Genomic DNA, 15,543 nt, shown 5'->3' with positions numbered 1-15,543 from the left:
ACGACGTACGGCGCGTCGCTGGCGTCGTCGCAGCCGTCGAGGCTGTGCAGCGCGCGGTCGTCGGCGGACGCGCAGAGGGGGGCGCAGACGCGCGGTTTCGTCGCGGGCGCGCTCGGACGCGCGGCGCGCGTCACTCGCGGGCGCGCGCGCGCGAAAGCGACGACGAAGGCGCGCGCGACGCGCATCGTCGGCGCGATGTGCGGTAACCGCCGCGCGGGGTCGCCAGTCGTCCCGTCGGGACGTCGTTTCGCGCTCGCGTCGACGGTCGCGAAAGGCGAAGACGCGACGCGCCGTCGGAGTCGCCTGGATAATATGTTTTGTCGGTAATGTGTTATTGCGTCGTCGGAGACGGACAAAATCAAACGTCGAGCGAGCGCGTCGACGGTTTGACGGTTTCGGATGGCGCGCGCGCGACGCCTATGGAACGCACTCGCTCGTTGTGTACGCGAACGCGAGCTCAGTTCTCACCCTCGGGTGGTCGTGTGGGAGGCGCACCGTGCGGGACGCCCATGCCTTGTTGCGGCATGTACGGCATACCCGGCATCATGCCTCGCATTTGCGGCGGAACGCCCATGCCCATTTGCGGCATGTACATCATTTGGCCTTGCATTTGCGGGATACCCGGGTACATCATCATTTGCGGTCCCGTGGGCGGCACTTGCGGCGCGGCTGGCTTTTTGAACGTCGGCACGAACTCGGCCGCCTTGGCGCTGAGAGAGAAAGACTTGGCGTCGGCGTTGAGCTTGGACTTGGACGCGTCCGCGGGCTGGGCGACGTCCTTCGCCTTCTCACCCGCGGGCTTCTTTTCCGCGTGCTGCGCGACGGTGCTCGGCACCTTGCCCGAGCCCCACGCCGGCGTCGGCGGCGCCGCGCCTTTCGGCGTGGGCAACACCGAGGAGTATCGTTCCTCTTCGTCGTAATCCGCGAGCGCCTTTTGGCCACGTTCCTCCGCGACGTGCGGGTTGTCCGAGATTTGATTCTGAATCTCGTACGCGATGCGCGCGGCCTCGGCTTCGGAGATCCCTCCCTTGGCCTTATCGATCGTCGTCGTGTACAAGGATTCGTCAAACTTGGTGTCGACGCCGAAGAGTTGCTTATTGGCGGAGAATTGGTCCCACTGTCCGCCGGATTTCTTCCCCCACGCCGCCGCCGCCGCCTTCTTCGCCCCGATCCCAGCCTCTTCCTCGAGCGTCATCCCACTCGCTCCATCGCCCTCTTCCGGCGCCCACGCGACGAGTTCGCGATCCTGTCCCGTCGCCCCTCTCGAGATGCCGCCGTCGGTGAAGTCGTCGTTCATTCGACTCGGCCCCACCGCCAAATCGCTCATCCCCACGTCTCTCGCCGTGATGCTCGCGATCTCATCCATCGCGATCGCCATCGTTTCCATCGGTTTGCTCCTCTGCGCCCGCTCTTTCGCCCCCGCCTCGCGTTTCGTCCATCCGTACTTGATCGTCGCCTCGCCGCCGTTCTTCGTCGTCTCCGCGAACACCCCCTCGATCGTCTCCCCGTTCGTCTTCGTCACCTCCACGACGCGCCCTCGCGCGATCTTCAGCGCGAACGCCGTTCGTTCGCCGTCGTTCGGCGCCATCGCGCGCGTCGCCGACGTTTCCTCGCGTCGCTCGCGCCTCCCGTCGATTCGCGTCCGGGCGTCGATCGCGCGTCCCGCGCCGTCGCGTCGCGCGGCGTCGCGCGCGTCGCGCGCGTCGGTCGCGTCGCGCGTTCGACGCGATTCGCGATCGACGATTCGAGCGCCCTTTCTCCGCTCTCGCGCGTCGTCGCGCCGCGGCGACGCGCGGTGATGAATCGGCGAGTCGCGACTCGCGTCCCCGACTGCGGCGAGGTCACCGCGCGGCGGCGCGTGGTCGCGTCGTGTCTGTGTTTGGTTCGGTGGCGTTTGGTTTGGTTTGGTTTCATCGCGGGCGCGCGCCGACGGGATCCGATCCGGACGCCGCGGTCGAGACCGAAAATCGATCGACTCCGCGATCGCTAGGACGGCGCGGACGCCGGTCGCGACGGCGGCGCGGCGGCGTTGACGTTGGCCATCAACGACAACGCCGGGTTGACTTTTTCTTGCGTCGTGCGGCGGTCGTAGGTGGACTTTTGCATGGCGCTGGAGTGACCCATGAAACGAGCCAAGGCCTCGAGCTCGGCGTCGCTGGCGATGCCGCGAGAGCGGACGTGGGTGACGATCATGTCGCGAATCAAGTGGGGATTGGTCTTTTGGCCGGTGACGCGAAGGGCGGCGCGGGAAAACGTTCGCGACAATTCGCTCACCGTCCAGGGCGTGCCGTTGGGGCGGGTGAAAACAAAGTCGTGGGACGGCGATAACGCGGCTCGGTGGGTGGAGAGCCAACTCTCGAGCGCTGGATAGACGCGAGAATCGATCACGAGCGCGGGTCGCTCGCCGTAGGCGCCGCCCGTTTTGTAATCGTCGCTGCCGTGACGCACCATCCACGCGCCGGTGGAGGCGTCGCGAAAGAGCGTCTTGTTCAACTGCAGCTCGCGCAACGTTCGCTGGCGATCGGGAATGCACGCCAAGATGGCGAACAATAAATAGCGCTGCACGCTCATCGCGATTTCGCGCTCAGAGCGCTCTTTGCCGTTGCAATCCAGCGGCGCGCACTCGAGTTTGAGATGCTCGACGAGCGCCAAGTACTGATCCCATTCGAGCCATTTTCGGTCGTCGTCCGCGGCGTGTGGGGCGTTTTTCGCGCGATCGCGCGCCGATCGCTGCACTCGAACGAGCTCTTGCACGCACGGCGGCGCTATACCGTCGTCTTCGACGAACGCGTGCACCCACTTCGCCAAGGCGACGAGACTTCGCAGCTGAAAATCCTCCGTCGTCGATTTGATGCGACGCTCGTCGCTGAGCCACTGAACGTATTCTATCGCGTACTTCGCGCCTACGGATTCGCGCTTCGGAAACGCGTCGCGCAACGACACGCCCGGACGCAACACCACGCGTCCATCGACGCTCAGAGTCGCAAACTCGCTCGCGTGCTCTGACTCTCGGCACAACCATCCCATGAATTGCTTCGCCACGGCGACGTGATTCATCGCCGTGCGCTCTCGCACGGGCGCGCGCCCACCACCGACGCGTCTCGACGTCAAATCTCTCACCAGCGTATTCAACTCTTCCTCCAACTCCGCGCTCACCTCTTCGCCGCGCAGAGAAAACGGTTTCAATCGTCGCCGTTGCGTCACGCGCACGTCGGCGAGCGCCGTCCCTCCCTCTCGCGTCACCGTCGGCGCGCGCGTTCCCGCGCCCGGCAGCGCCCCCCCGATCCACCCACTTTCGCTCTCCTCGCGCTTCGTTTCCCCATTTCTCGCCTCTACGTCGTCTTCTTCGTCCTCGTCCAGCGTCGCCCGCACGCTCGCGTACAGCCTCGCCGGCATTCCCGCCGCGCGCGCGTCCTCCGGCCCCATCCCTCGCACGTCCTCCGCCGTCTCGAACCAATTCGCCCGCAATCGCGCCGTCATCTCTTTCGCTTCCTCGTCGCCGCGTCCGATTCGCGCGCACGCCCGTCGCACGAGTCCATCGAGTCCGTCGTCGTCGTCGTCGTCGTCGTCGAACGCGCGTCGTCGCGTCGCGTTCGCGCGTCGTCGCCGACGCGCGCGACGCGGCGTCGACGCGACCGCGATCGAGACGCGCGTCGACGTCGAGACGCGCATCCGTCGTCCCTCGCGCGCGTCGCACTCGCGACGACGCGAACGCGAATTCAAACTCGAGCTGTCGCGCGATCGATTCGAATCGCGGTGCGCGCACACCGCGACGCGCGCTCACACCGCGACGCCGGCGACGAGGGACGACGGACGAGATGGAGCGGCAGACGCGACTGCGATCGCGACTCGCGTCGACGTCGCGCGCGCGCGCGATGGCGACGCGGGTGTACGCCACCGAGGATGGGACGCGACCGACGAAGCGAAAGACGACGACGACGACGACGACGACGGGACGGGACGACGAGGACGCGAACGATGGGAAGGCGAAGAAGAAGAAGAAGAAGAAGCGGGCGAACGCGGCGTTTTTGGCGCAGATGGCGCGAGGGAGGAAGGAGATGGAGACGGAGGCGGCGCGGACGCGAGACGACGACGCGGCGAGGGACGCGTCGGGGAGAGGAGGGAAAAAGACGAAGGCGAAAGCGAGCGAGGGGGAGAGGACGAGGACGCGCGACGCGCGGGACGTCGCGAGCGACGTCGGGGGGGGGTCGGACGGGAAAAAGGTGGGGAGGGGAAAAAAATTGAACGCGGCGGCGGCGGCGCCGAAGCGCAAGTATTGGAAGTGCGTGAATTTGGAAGGCGAAAAGTTTGCCGTGGGCGATAGCGTGTACGTGGTGAACGAGAAAACGGTCGATTTCGATGACGACGAAGATTGTCCTTGCATGGTGTGCGGTGAAGCGCCGAACGCGGATCGAATCATGCTCGAGTGCGATACGTGTCTGAGCGGGTGGCACATGTGCTGTCTCAAGCCGCCGCTGACGCGCGTGCCGGAGAGCGATTGGCACTGTCCGTTGTGTGCGCGGGGCGGGGAGGCCGCGAGCGCGGTGCCGCGAATCGAAACGTTGACGCGCACCGCGTGCACGGAGTTCATGGCGGGTAGGTTCCATTTAGCGCGTATAGAGCACATTTGGGAAGAGAACGGAGAGTACCAATTCGCGGCGCGATGGTACGCGCTGCCCGAGGAGACGCACATGGGACGCCAACCCATTCAGCATCGGCGCGAGGTGTTTTTGACGCATAACGTCGACGTTAATCCCGTCGATTGCTTATTTCGCGTCGCCAAGGTGTGCACGCCTCAAGAATTCCGAGATCAAGAGGAAGGATCGCACGACACGTACGTGTGCGAATACACGTACGACACCGCGTTTCAGCGCTTCAAGCGTCGCGGCGAATGGGGCGAAGAGGACGAATTCAGCGACGACGATCGCTTTGAGAATGAATTAGACTGGCGCGACGCAGAGGACGACGACTGGGACTCGAAGAAAAAGAAGGACAAAAAGTCGGGCGCCAACAGTCGTCTCGCGGGTCGTCTCGCCGCTCGACGGCGTGTGGAAGACGCGGCGGCGCGTTTGGAGATTGCTGGTTTCGGTGGCAGCGCTCTCAGTCGTGGTAGGAAGCACCCGTCGACTGTTTTAGGCGGCGTGCGCGCTGTGTTATCTCTGGCATCGACGCCGGCGACGCTGCCGTGTCGCGAAAACGAACGCAAGCAAGTCTACGACTTCGTGCACGAAGCCATCATGGCGGGTTCGCACAGCACGGGAAAATGTCTGTACATTTCCGGCGTCCCCGGTACGGGCAAGACGGCGACAGTTCGCGAAATCATACGGGTCCTTCGTTCGCAAGCGCGCAACGGCGTGATTCCAAAGTTCAACCACGTTGAGCTCAACGCGCTCCGTTTGCAAACGCCCAAGCACGCGTACAGCACCATCGCCGAAGAGTTGATGGGGCAAAAGTTTAGCCCGGACAAAGCGAGCATGGTCTTGGAGAAGAGATTCAAGGAAGGCAAAGGAAGCGATGGACGAGTCACAGTTCTCATCGTCGACGAGCTTGATTTGCTCGTTACGCACAGGCAAGACGTGCTGTACAATATTTTCGATTGGCCGACTCACAAGAAGAGTCGACTCGTCGTCATCGGCATCGCCAACACGCTCGACGTACCCGAACGCATGCTCCCGCGCATCGCGTCTCGACTCGGAAGCAATCGCGCGGCTTTCGCTCCGTATTCCTGGGAACAGCTCAAGAAGATCGTCACCTCGCGTCTGGAAAGTGTCGAGGGATGCAGCGACGCCTACGCGCCGTCGACCCTCGACTTGATTTGCAGAAAAGTTGCTTCGGTGAACGGCGACGCGCGGCGAGCGCTCGAACTCGCGCGGCGAGCGGCGGAAGTCGCCGAAGCCAGAATTAACGTCGAAAAGGTGACTACTCTCACTTTGCAAAACGCGCAACCAGAAGAGGGCGCCGCAGCGCGCGCCAAGGCTCGCATCGAAAAAGTAACCATGGACGACGTCCGCCAAGCGCAAAGCGAAATGTTCGACGGTCCGCACATGAAACTCATTCACGCTGCGAGCTTTTACGAGCGCATGTTCTTGATAGCGTTGGTTAAGGCGCTTCAACGCACCGGCACGACCACCGTGGACATGGGCACGGTGATGCAAATGCTCAAGGTGATGTGCAAAGATCCGCGCGTAAACGTCGCCGAGCCCCCGATTGGGAGCGGCGTTCGCATCGCCTCTCGCTTACGTTCCACGCACCTCATCATGACGGACGCCTCGACGGCCAGAAATTTACAACAAATTTCCCTCTCCGTGCCCATGGCTGACATCACGTTCGCGCTGGTGGAGAACTGCGAGAACGACGCGTGCGACATGCCGTGGGTCAAGCTCGTCCTCTAGCGCCGTAGTCCCGCGACTCGAACGCGCGTTGTGAGTAGAGGAAACGAGGCACTCGTCATCGGCATTCGAACGCTCGTCGGCATGCGACACCTCGCGTCACCGCGGCGCGCGCGACGCGTTTAAGCGCGCGATGTCGACGCCCGACGACGCGCGCGCGTACCCTCGACGCTCGAACGCGGCGTCGCGACGCTCGACGATTGTCTCGTGGAACGTCGGTCTGCGCGGGTTGCGCGCGCTCACGGACGCGCGCGCGGCGCAAAAAACGAACGGACGCGCGGACGCGCACGGCGTGCGTCGGATACACGGCTACGGGTCCATGAAGGCGCTGTTCGACGCGCTCGGAAGCGATTTGAAGGTGATTTGTTTGCAGGAAACAAAGCTGAGCTCGAGCGGCGACGTCGAGCGGCTGGAACGCGTCGAAGGTTGGGACGGCGCCCACGCGGTGTGCGAATCCTCCAATCACCGCGTGGGATACAGCGGCGTGGCGGTGTACTGGCGCTCGAACGAGATTTGCCCGACGTCGATCGAGCGGGGAGTGTGCGCGAAAGGCGACGCGGGCGAGTCGACCATGTGGGCGGGAGAAATCGCGCCGTTCGCGGACGACGCGACGCGCGCGAAAGAGATCGACGGCGAGGGCAGGGCGTTGTGGGTCGATTTCGGTGAGTTCGTTCTGTGCACGGTGTACGTGCCGGCCGTTTTCGGCGATCCAGCGGTCGATGAGAAAACAGCCGAGCGCGCGGCGTTCAAGCGCGATTTTTTGAGCGCGCTCGAGGCGAGATACAAGAGTCTGCGCGAACGCGGTCGAAATGTGATTTTATGCGGTGATTGGAACATCGCACCGTCGTGGAAACTCGATCGCGCGGATGAAGACCCGAACGCGGTGGAACCTCGAAATCCATCGCGCGATTGGCTCGCGGCACAACTTGCCGGGGACGCGATGGTGGACGTGTTTCGCGAATTTTTTCCGACGCTCGGCGATGCGTTCACGTGTTGGAACGTTGCGAGTGGAGCGCAGTTGTCCAATTATGGATCACGAATCGATTATTTCTTGTGCGATCGAGCGGTGACGTTGAAGCGCGTCCGAGGCGTCGGTGTGGCACAAAAATTTGAAGGGAGCGATCACGCGCCAGTCTATCTTGAGCTCGAGGAATCGATGTGGAGGCGGAGAGATTCGCAACAAACGCCTCCGTCTTTGGCGATTTCGATGCTTTACCCAGGTCGACAAACCACGGTAGATTCAATATTCGCACGCGCATCGTCGACGAGCAACGCGACGCCGGAATTTCTTAACGCGGCGTCTCAGTCGCGAGCGAAGCCGACGCGCCCAAGCGCCCGCGCCCAATCCCGCGCGGGCGTCTCAGACGCGCCCAAGCGCAAGCCCGAAGCGACGTTGAAAGATTTCTTCGTCGTCAAGTCCAAAAAGAAAGAGCCGGATGACCGAAACGAACGCCAACTAGACACAGTAGAACAACCTATAGCACCCACGGCGAACGCATTCGAATCGCGCGAGACGAAAGTGAGCTCCGAAGAAGCGCGAGGCGCGTGGATGAACACGTTCGCCAAAATGGCGCCTCCCAAGTGCAAGCACGGCGAAACGTGCAAAGTACGCACGGTGAAGAAGAAGGAGAGCCCACACTGTGGACGCGTGTTCTTTTGCTGCCCGCGCCCGGCCGGCGCGCGCACCAATCCCGATTGTGACTGCGGTTTCTTCCTCTGGCGAGAGCATCGCGCGCCGAAGTAGAGCGTCGCGCGCCGACGCGACGCCGCGCGATGAGAACGAATGACGGACGCGATTCAGCGAGAACGAATTGTACATTATTATACCGACAGGTCGACGCTTTCACGTCACGAATTCACAAGAAAGATCAAAAACCGAACGCCCGAACGCGCGAAATCGATCGCAGCGCGTCGTTAATCTCGCTTCGCCCTCGCCCGCGCGCGTCGGCGCGCGCTCGGCGACGACAACGCGCCGAAGACGACGACGCACGTCGTCCCCACCACGTTCGCCCGCATCGCGGGAAGTCCCTTCGCGAACACGGAATACCCGAGTTCGAGCGCCGCCAGCACGCCGTACGGTCCGATATCGCCGTTCACGCAATACTTGACGCTCCCCAGCAGCGCGAGCGCGCACCCCAGCGCGCACTCGCGCGCCCCCGCCTCGCCGAGCGCCTCGCGCATCTGCGCCGCCTTTCGCGTGATCCGCGTCGCCGTCGCCTCGACCGATCGACCGCTAAGGCGCGCGATCGCGCTGTCGGGGTAATAGCACGCCTCGACGACCACCGCGCGCCATCCCGCGAGTTTTCTTCCGCCGTTCTGCGCGCTCAGCCAACTCGCGACGCCGTCGACGACGGTGAACGCCGTCGCGTCCCCGCGCGTCGCAAACAGCGGGGCGCCGAGCAGGACGAGCAGGGCGAACGCGCGCGCGCACGCGCGCGGCGAGAGCGCATCGCGCGCGGCGAGCATGGCGCGACGACGAGCGCGGCGTCGCGTCGCGAAATCGCGTCACCGCGCGACGCGCGCGATGCGGTTCCACGTCGCGCGCGCGTCGAGCGCGCGCCCCGAGGCGTGGCCGCGCGGTGGCGCGAACGCGGGCGCGTCGCGCGCGACGACGCGCGGTGCGCACGCGCGCGCGCGGTGCGCGACGTCGTCGTCGGGACGCGCGGGCGATGGGTCACGGCGAACGAGCGGCGCCGCGCGCGCGAGGAGCGGCGACGGCGCGCGCGCGCGCGGCGACGCGTCGGCGTCGATGACGACGACGTCATCGTGGGCGGAGGCGATCGCGCGAGCGGTGATGGGGCCGACGGCGCGCGCGCGCGCGGCGGCGGCGGCGGCGGCGGCGGCGGCGGCGGCGGTGGCGGCGGCGACGACGTTCGGGACGCCCGCGGCGTTCGCGGATGACGTCGCGCGCGGTCGAGGGGACGCGCGGACGAAATCTGTGTCGTCGGCGGTGGAACTGGTGAGCGAGATCGCGGCCGAAGCGGCGGAGGCGGAGGCGGAATCGGAGGGCGCGACGGACGCGACCATCTTGGACGAAGCGTGGGGGTTGGTTTTCGACAACTTTTTACCGGCGAGAAAATCTGAGTCGGACGGATTCGATCGCGCGGCGTGGGAGGCGATCAAGGCCGAACACGAGGCGAATCCGCCTCAAAGTCGCGAGGAGGCGTACGAGATGATTAAGTCGATGCTGGGGACGCTCGGGGATAAGTTTACGCGCTTCATCGAGCCGGATCGGTTCACTTCGATGTTGAAATACGACATCACCGGCGTCGGTTTGAACATCGCGGAAGATGCGGACGACCCTGAACGCGTGCGCGTGCTGGGAATGGTGCTCGACTCGAGCGCGATGAAGGCTGGAGTGGCGCAGGATGATGAAATCGTCGCCGTCAACGGCGAACTCGTGCGCGGCTTGAGCGCGTTTCAGGTGTCTTCGCTCATTCAAGAGGCTGACGGGAAGAGCGTGGATCTAACAATCTCGCGCACAGGCGAAGACGTCCCGCGCGTCGTTTCTCTGACGCGAGACAGTCAATTCGAAGCGCCGAAAAGTCCAGTGAGCATGCGTCTGGAGGGCGGACACGTCGGTTACATTCGGCTTCGCGAGTTCAACTCGCTCGCCGAGCGCGATATCGCGAGAGCGATCACGGATTTAAGGACGCAAGGAGCAGACGCGTATATTCTAGACTTACGCGACAATCCTGGGGGATTAGTGCAAGCTGGTGTGGAGATTGCTCGATTATTTTTACCTGCGGATTCGACCATCGCGTACACCGAAGGTCGAGTCGTCGCCGGAGGCGTCAAACGCGATACCGACGTCTCGGCGACAAAAACCGCGAGAAACGGATCTGATTCTCAACTACCGACTAAGCTGAAGGCGATCACGACGTCGAAAAATGACCCTGTCGTCGCCGCTGACGTTCCGCTGGTTGTTCTTGTCAACGGCAGAAGCGCTTCTGCGAGCGAAATTTTAACCGGCGCTTTGAAGGACAACTGTCGAGCGACTGTGGTCGGGAGTAAGACGTACGGCAAGGGTTTGATTCAGAGCGTGTACGAACTCAGTGATTTGAGTGGGATGGTACTCACCGTGGGTAAGTACGTCACCCCAGGTCTCGTCGACATCGATCAGACAGGGATTTCGCCAAACTTTATGATGTTCCCGGGCTTTGACGCCGCGGCGAGAGAAATCGACGCGTGCAAAGTGCCACCAAAATATTGATAGATCGGACGAACTTTTAGATGATGATTAATATTCAACACGCTCGTTACAACATTACGACGCCGACGGCGTGGCGAACCACGTCGCGAACGGCGACAGGGCTTTTCGAAGCGCCGGCACCTTGGACGCCACCTTCTCGTCCAACATTTTCCAAACCTCTCTGTGGTAGTGCGCCGTATCGTGCGCGGTAAACTTGATGCGAAACACCGTGTTATCGTGACAGTGATACCTCGATCGAAGCCAAAACGCGTACGCGATCACTCGGCTAAAACTACGTCGCTGAGGACTCGCTAAATCCAGAAGAATCGTCGTCATCAGCGACACCTCCATCGTCGCGCAAATCGCGAGCGCCAGCTCCATATTTCGCTGCGCCGCGTCGAACACGCGTCCGAACCCGAGCTTGCACCACATCGTTTTACTATCCGCGTCCTCCCACACTTTATGCCCGATCGCCAGCACCTGATACGCGCTCAGCACGATCAAAGGCGCCAACTGCGGCGCGTTGGCGCCGCCGCGTCGCGCGCTCGCCAACGCCATCGACCCGTAAATCATGTATTGCCCCCCGTTCGAGCGCGCGCTTCGCGACAGATGCGCGCCGAGCGCCTTAAAATCTCTCGCCTTCACGCTCGTCGCCGCGCCGTACGCGATCCTGTACGCGAACGCGCTCGTCGACGCGTAAATCGACAGTCTGAAGAGCGCGTCCGCGCGTCGTCTGACGACGCCCGGCGCGAGCGCCGCGCACGCGCACGCGCACCCGCTCGCGCACGTCACGGCGCACAGCGCGAAGAAGACTCGCGCGCGAAAGTCCCATCGCGACGGTCGCGCCGCGACCGCCATGACGGCGCGTCGTCGCGCGCGGACGAATGGCGCCGCGCCCGAACGGCACTTCGCGCCGCGCCGCGCCGCGCCGCGATGGCGCTCTCGCGCGTCGTCGCGCGCCCGAGGCGATGCCGACCGACGCTCTTCGTCCTCGTCGCCGTCGCGTGCGCGACGCTGACGTGGGCGCACCGCGCGGCGTCGAAAGATGCGAACGCGACGACGTTCGTTCGACCGGACGGCGCGCGCGTGCGCGCGCCGCCGGCGCCGCCGTCCGCGCTCGCGTCGTGGTTCGCGCGAGGGCGAGCGGAGGATGATGATGACGAGACGCGCGCGGTGACGATCGGCGAGGCGGAGATGCGGGCGACGTGCGGGGCGTGCGAAGGGATGGGGGCGTTCGTGCGCGCGGCGGCGGGACGGCGGCGAGACGCGCGCGGATTGGAGCTGGCGTGCGGCACGGGCACGTTTTTGCGAGAGATGCGAGAACGAGGGTTTAAGATAGTGGGCGTCGATCCGAGAATCGCGCGCACGCGCGATCGGGGGGGAGATTTGGCGGCGAAAGGCGTGGCGACGGCGGCGTCGTTGCGGCGCTTGCCGTATCGACGAGCGTTTTTCGATTACGTCGTCGCGTTCGAGACGTTCGGGAAGATGGAGATGAAGGCGACGAAAGAAAACGTCGATCCGGTGATAAACGAAGCCACGCGCGTGGCGAAGAAAGGGGCGATGATGGTGTTCGCGCTGGCGAAGACGCTCGACGGTGGGAGCCCGGTGGGAGACGAAGACGAAACGTATCAAACGAGGCGGTGGTGGATGGATACGTTTTGCGCGCACGGTTGGGTCGAGGACAGAGAGGGATATCGAAAGCTCATAACGAGCGAAGGCTCGTCGTCGAAACGACGCGTCCGTCGCTGGTTCGTGTTGAAGCGCGTGAAGAAGGTGAAAAAACACGGCTCGTGCGCGTGCTTTGTTCCGCCAGGCAAAGACGCCGAGTCGTTTTGCGGAGGCCGAGGACGTCCGAACGCGCGGAAAGAGGTCAAGGCGTTCTGGAAATCGCTCGGACGGCGACGACACCAAAAACCGCGCGGTTAGGTCGGTCGGCGTTTAGGTAGCAGCAGCTGTAACTATCGACTATTGTACGTTGAAAATTACATTTAGACCACGGGCGCCGCCGAGTTCGCGAAGTCGAGTTGCCGAAGCAAAATTTGTCCCTCGAGCGGTATCACGCGCACGACGTGATAAAACCGAATCACCAATCGCGTGATGTACGTCGCTAAGATGATGGTGATCACCGACAGCACGCGCGCGGTGACATTTTTCATAAAGACGAAATTCAAAATTCGCCAAACGATGGACGCCACGCAAAACGCCACGTAACAAGCGGTGAGCCCTGGACTGTACATGCGCGCCCCCACGAACCCAGCGAGCGGGCCTATGAGTAACACCGCGATCACGCTCACCCCGCTCAGCGCGTACAACACGCACAACACCATATCGATCAACGCGAACAAACGCACCACGCGACTCAACTGTCGCGCCAGCATGAAGTGCTCCAAATCCACCGGCAGTTCGCCCTCGGGCAACCCCAACTCGCGCGCGAACTCCCGTTCCATCACCGCGCGCACTTGAGGATCATCCATGTCCGCGAACATCGGCGACACGAACGCGAACACGCCGCCCTGCGCGCGCGCGATCGTCTGCGGTCGCGGTCGCGTCTCAATCGCGCTCACCGGCGTCCCTCTCGCCGGTTCGCTCTCGTACGTCCTCGCGCTCACCAACCGCGTCGGCATCACCGGCGGAACCACTCCCGGCGTGGTGTAACTCCCCCCTCCCTCGCGCGCGCCCGTCGCGATCGTCGCGCGCGCTTTCCCATCGCCTTCGCTCGCATCGCCCGTCGCGATCGTCGTCGTCGTCGTCGTCGTCGTCGCGCCCGCGCGCGTCGTCGTCGTCGCGCCGTCCTCGCGCGCGTCCTCGCGCGCGTCGTCGTCGTCGTCCGGGTAGTACACCGCGTCCCGCATCGCGTCGCCGCGCGTCGCGATCGCCGGTCGACGCGCGTCGGTTCGATCGCCACACGTCGACGCGTTCGAGCGAACGATTCGATTCGTCGACGCGTCGCTTTCGTCGACGCGTCGATCGAGCGCCTTCGTCGCGACGCGCGTCCGAAACGAGCGTCGCGTCGTCGTCCGTCGCGAACCGCATCGCGTCGTCGCGAACGCGCCGTCGTCGAACGAACGCGGATCGCGACCCGGCGCCATCGCCGAGAAGACCAATCGACGTCGCGATGATGCGGTCGACGCGCGCGGCGGCGAACGAACTCGCGCGCGGGACGACGGTGGGGAAAAACGCGCGGTACGAGGTGACGAAGCTGATCAATCGCGGTGGCACGGCGTTGGTGTACGAGGGCGTGGATCGGGAGACGGGGGAAAAAGTCGCGCTGAAGTGCTTGGACGTCGGCGACGGGGCGAGGGTGAAGGTGCCGCTGGCGGCGGTGAAGAGGGAGATCAAGTACGCGACGAAATTGATGGCGTCGACGAGTCGAGTCGTGCGATTGATGAATGTTGTGAACGATGGGGAAGATTTGTTGGTGTTGGTGTTTGAACTCGCGCGGGGGGTCGACGTTTTGGATTTCATAAACGCGCGGGGCGGACGATTGGACGAAGTCACGGCGAGACGGTTGTTCTCGCAGCTCGTGGAGGCGATCCGGATGATACACGATCACGGATTGTGTCATCGAGACGTCAAACCCGAGAACGCGATCGTGTGCGAGCCGCACGGAGATTTGAAACTCATCGATTTCGGATTGGCCAAGGGCCTGGATAGCGTCGCGACGCGCGCGGTCGGCACGCCGGATTACATGGCGCCCGAGATGCTGGACAAGCACGACGGCGACGGGAACGTGAGACGAACAAAGTACGACGCGAAGGCTTGCGATGTTTGGTCGTGCGGGGTCTTTTGTTACATCATGTTGACTGGCACATATCCATTTCAAAATCCAGACCGCCCAAACTCCGTGAAGTTGACGCTCGAAAACATCGTGAAGGGAAACATCGCGCCGATGTCTCGATCGATATCGAACGAGGTCAAAGATCTGATTCTTCGTATGCTACACCCCGACCCGAAGAAGCGAATCACGTTACGCGAGGTGTCGAGACACCCATGGGTTCTCGCCGGCTCGCCGGCTCGCGGCACCGGCGCCGTCAGTCGCAGATTGAGCTTGGTTGAGCTTGGTCGGCGCGCGCGTGCGATGCTCACTGGCCAGCGACGCAAAAGTGAAGATACGACAATATAGTGAAGATGCGCTACGTGTAATGATAACAATATGCAATAATGATGACACAGTAAAAAGTTCGCTCGACTCGGGCTTAAATGGTCGGGAGTTCACTCGAGTCGAACGGACGCGAATTTGCGGGCGCTATGCCACCCGCGCCGCGGACGGGCGTCGGCGGCGGAGGCATGTGAACGACTACGACTGGCGCCGCTTGCCCGCGAAGCGCGTAAGGCAGAGGTGCAAGCTCGTATACACCACCCGGAACGCCGGGAGGCATCGGCGCGCTCTCCGCCGCGGGCGCGCTCTCCGCCGCGGGCGCGTTCTCTTCCGGTAGGAGCGACGCCCGGCAGTTCGGGCACGTGTGGCTCGTGTGTAACCACAAGTCCGCGCACTCTTGATGGAACATGTGTTTGCACTGCGGGAAGCGTCGCAGCTTGTCTCCCTCGACGTAATCATCCAAGCAAATCGTGCACGTCGGCTCTTGTCCGTCGGCGAGGATGCCGTCCTTCAAGTTGGGATGATAATCCACCAGTGCGATTTGCGAGATGATGTCTTCGGGTGTCCCGGGGTTGGTGTCGCGGTCGTTGCGGCGTTGCGTTCGCAATTCTTCCATCGACAGCTGCTGCACTCGTTGCTCGCGAAACTGGGTCAAGTAGCGTCGCTGAAAGTATCGCTTGATGAGGGCGACGACGAAGCAAAAGCTCATGCTCACGAATAACACGAGCGCCATGGACACCATGTTCGGCGAGTTCGTCGCCCTGTTCCGCGAAGCCGACGTCAGCGATATTCTGAAAACGCAGTCACTGTTGGCGTCAAACTTGCGATTGAAGACGGCAAAGTAGTACATTTGACTCGATGCG

The 15,543-nt window shown here is 63.3% G+C and overlaps 10 protein-coding genes across 10 annotated transcripts; 5 read left to right on the top strand and 5 right to left on the bottom strand.

The window, feature by feature from the left end:
• Window positions 1–343: 343 nt before the first annotated feature.
• On the bottom strand, window positions 344–1,823 carry OSTLU_24476 (predicted protein). The gene has a single exon (XM_001417346.1). It carries the CDS (start codon window positions 1,586–1,588, stop codon window positions 458–460), a length of 1,131 nt encoding a protein of 376 aa, XP_001417383.1. The 5' UTR covers window positions 1,589–1,823; the 3' UTR covers window positions 344–457.
• Window positions 1,824–1,986: 163 nt separating this feature from the next.
• Window positions 1,987–3,480, bottom strand: OSTLU_15231 (predicted protein; the record flags this gene model as incomplete). Its single annotated transcript, XM_001417345.1, has 1 exon — window positions 1,987–3,480. One exon carries the CDS (start codon window positions 3,478–3,480, stop codon window positions 1,987–1,989), a length of 1,494 nt encoding a protein of 497 aa, XP_001417382.1.
• A 557-nt stretch (window positions 3,481–4,037) lies between these two features.
• OSTLU_15230 (predicted protein) lies at window positions 4,038–6,392 on the top strand (the record flags this gene model as incomplete). Its single annotated transcript, XM_001417593.1, has 1 exon — window positions 4,038–6,392. The coding sequence occupies one exon, from the start codon at window positions 4,038–4,040 to the stop codon at window positions 6,390–6,392; it is 2,355 nt and encodes a 784-aa protein (XP_001417630.1).
• Window positions 6,393–6,708: 316 nt separating this feature from the next.
• OSTLU_31440 (predicted protein) lies at window positions 6,709–8,133 on the top strand (the record flags this gene model as incomplete). Its single annotated transcript, XM_001417592.1, has 1 exon — window positions 6,709–8,133. One exon carries the CDS (start codon window positions 6,709–6,711, stop codon window positions 8,131–8,133), a length of 1,425 nt encoding a protein of 474 aa, XP_001417629.1.
• A 1,050-nt stretch (window positions 8,134–9,183) lies between these two features.
• On the top strand, window positions 9,184–10,602 carry CTPA (D1 proceesing peptidase; the record flags this gene model as incomplete). The annotated part of the gene is made up of 2 exons (XM_001417591.1): window positions 9,184–10,182; window positions 10,261–10,602. The coding sequence occupies 2 exons, from the start codon at window positions 9,184–9,186 to the stop codon at window positions 10,600–10,602; spliced, it is 1,341 nt and encodes a 446-aa protein (XP_001417628.1).
• Window positions 10,603–10,656: 54 nt separating this feature from the next.
• Window positions 10,657–11,439, bottom strand: OSTLU_92674 (predicted protein; the record flags this gene model as incomplete). The annotated part of the gene is made up of 1 exon (XM_001417344.1): window positions 10,657–11,439. One exon carries the CDS (start codon window positions 11,437–11,439, stop codon window positions 10,657–10,659), a length of 783 nt encoding a protein of 260 aa, XP_001417381.1.
• A 75-nt stretch (window positions 11,440–11,514) lies between these two features.
• OSTLU_15226 (predicted protein) lies at window positions 11,515–12,507 on the top strand (the record flags this gene model as incomplete). The annotated part of the gene is made up of 1 exon (XM_001417590.1): window positions 11,515–12,507. One exon carries the CDS (start codon window positions 11,515–11,517, stop codon window positions 12,505–12,507), a length of 993 nt encoding a protein of 330 aa, XP_001417627.1.
• A 62-nt stretch (window positions 12,508–12,569) lies between these two features.
• On the bottom strand, window positions 12,570–13,205 carry OSTLU_31437 (predicted protein; the record flags this gene model as incomplete). Its single annotated transcript, XM_001417343.1, has 1 exon — window positions 12,570–13,205. The coding sequence occupies one exon, from the start codon at window positions 13,203–13,205 to the stop codon at window positions 12,570–12,572; it is 636 nt and encodes a 211-aa protein (XP_001417380.1).
• Window positions 13,206–13,696: 491 nt separating this feature from the next.
• On the top strand, window positions 13,697–14,704 carry OSTLU_87139 (predicted protein; the record flags this gene model as incomplete). Its single annotated transcript, XM_001417589.1, has 1 exon — window positions 13,697–14,704. One exon carries the CDS (start codon window positions 13,697–13,699, stop codon window positions 14,702–14,704), a length of 1,008 nt encoding a protein of 335 aa, XP_001417626.1.
• A 256-nt stretch (window positions 14,705–14,960) lies between these two features.
• On the bottom strand, window positions 14,961–15,185 carry OSTLU_9668 (predicted protein; the record flags this gene model as incomplete). The annotated part of the gene is made up of 1 exon (XM_001417342.1): window positions 14,961–15,185. A coding segment is annotated over one exon (225 nt), but the record flags the coding sequence as incomplete, so codon positions are not given.
• Between the last annotated feature and the right edge of the window lie 358 nt (window positions 15,186–15,543).

This window comes from Ostreococcus lucimarinus, chromosome 4 (genome assembly GCF_000092065.1).
Source record: "Ostreococcus lucimarinus CCE9901 chromosome 4, complete sequence".
NCBI classification, from domain to species: Eukaryota; Viridiplantae; Chlorophyta; class Mamiellophyceae; order Mamiellales; family Bathycoccaceae; genus Ostreococcus; species Ostreococcus sp. 'lucimarinus'.
This window is presented reverse-complemented; position numbering and strand designations above follow the sequence as displayed.

Coding starts and splice junctions, on each gene's coding strand:
- OSTLU_24476 (XM_001417346.1), bottom strand. CDS start 1,588: ATGGCGCCGAACGACGGCGAACGAACGGCGTTCGCGCTGAAGATCGCG.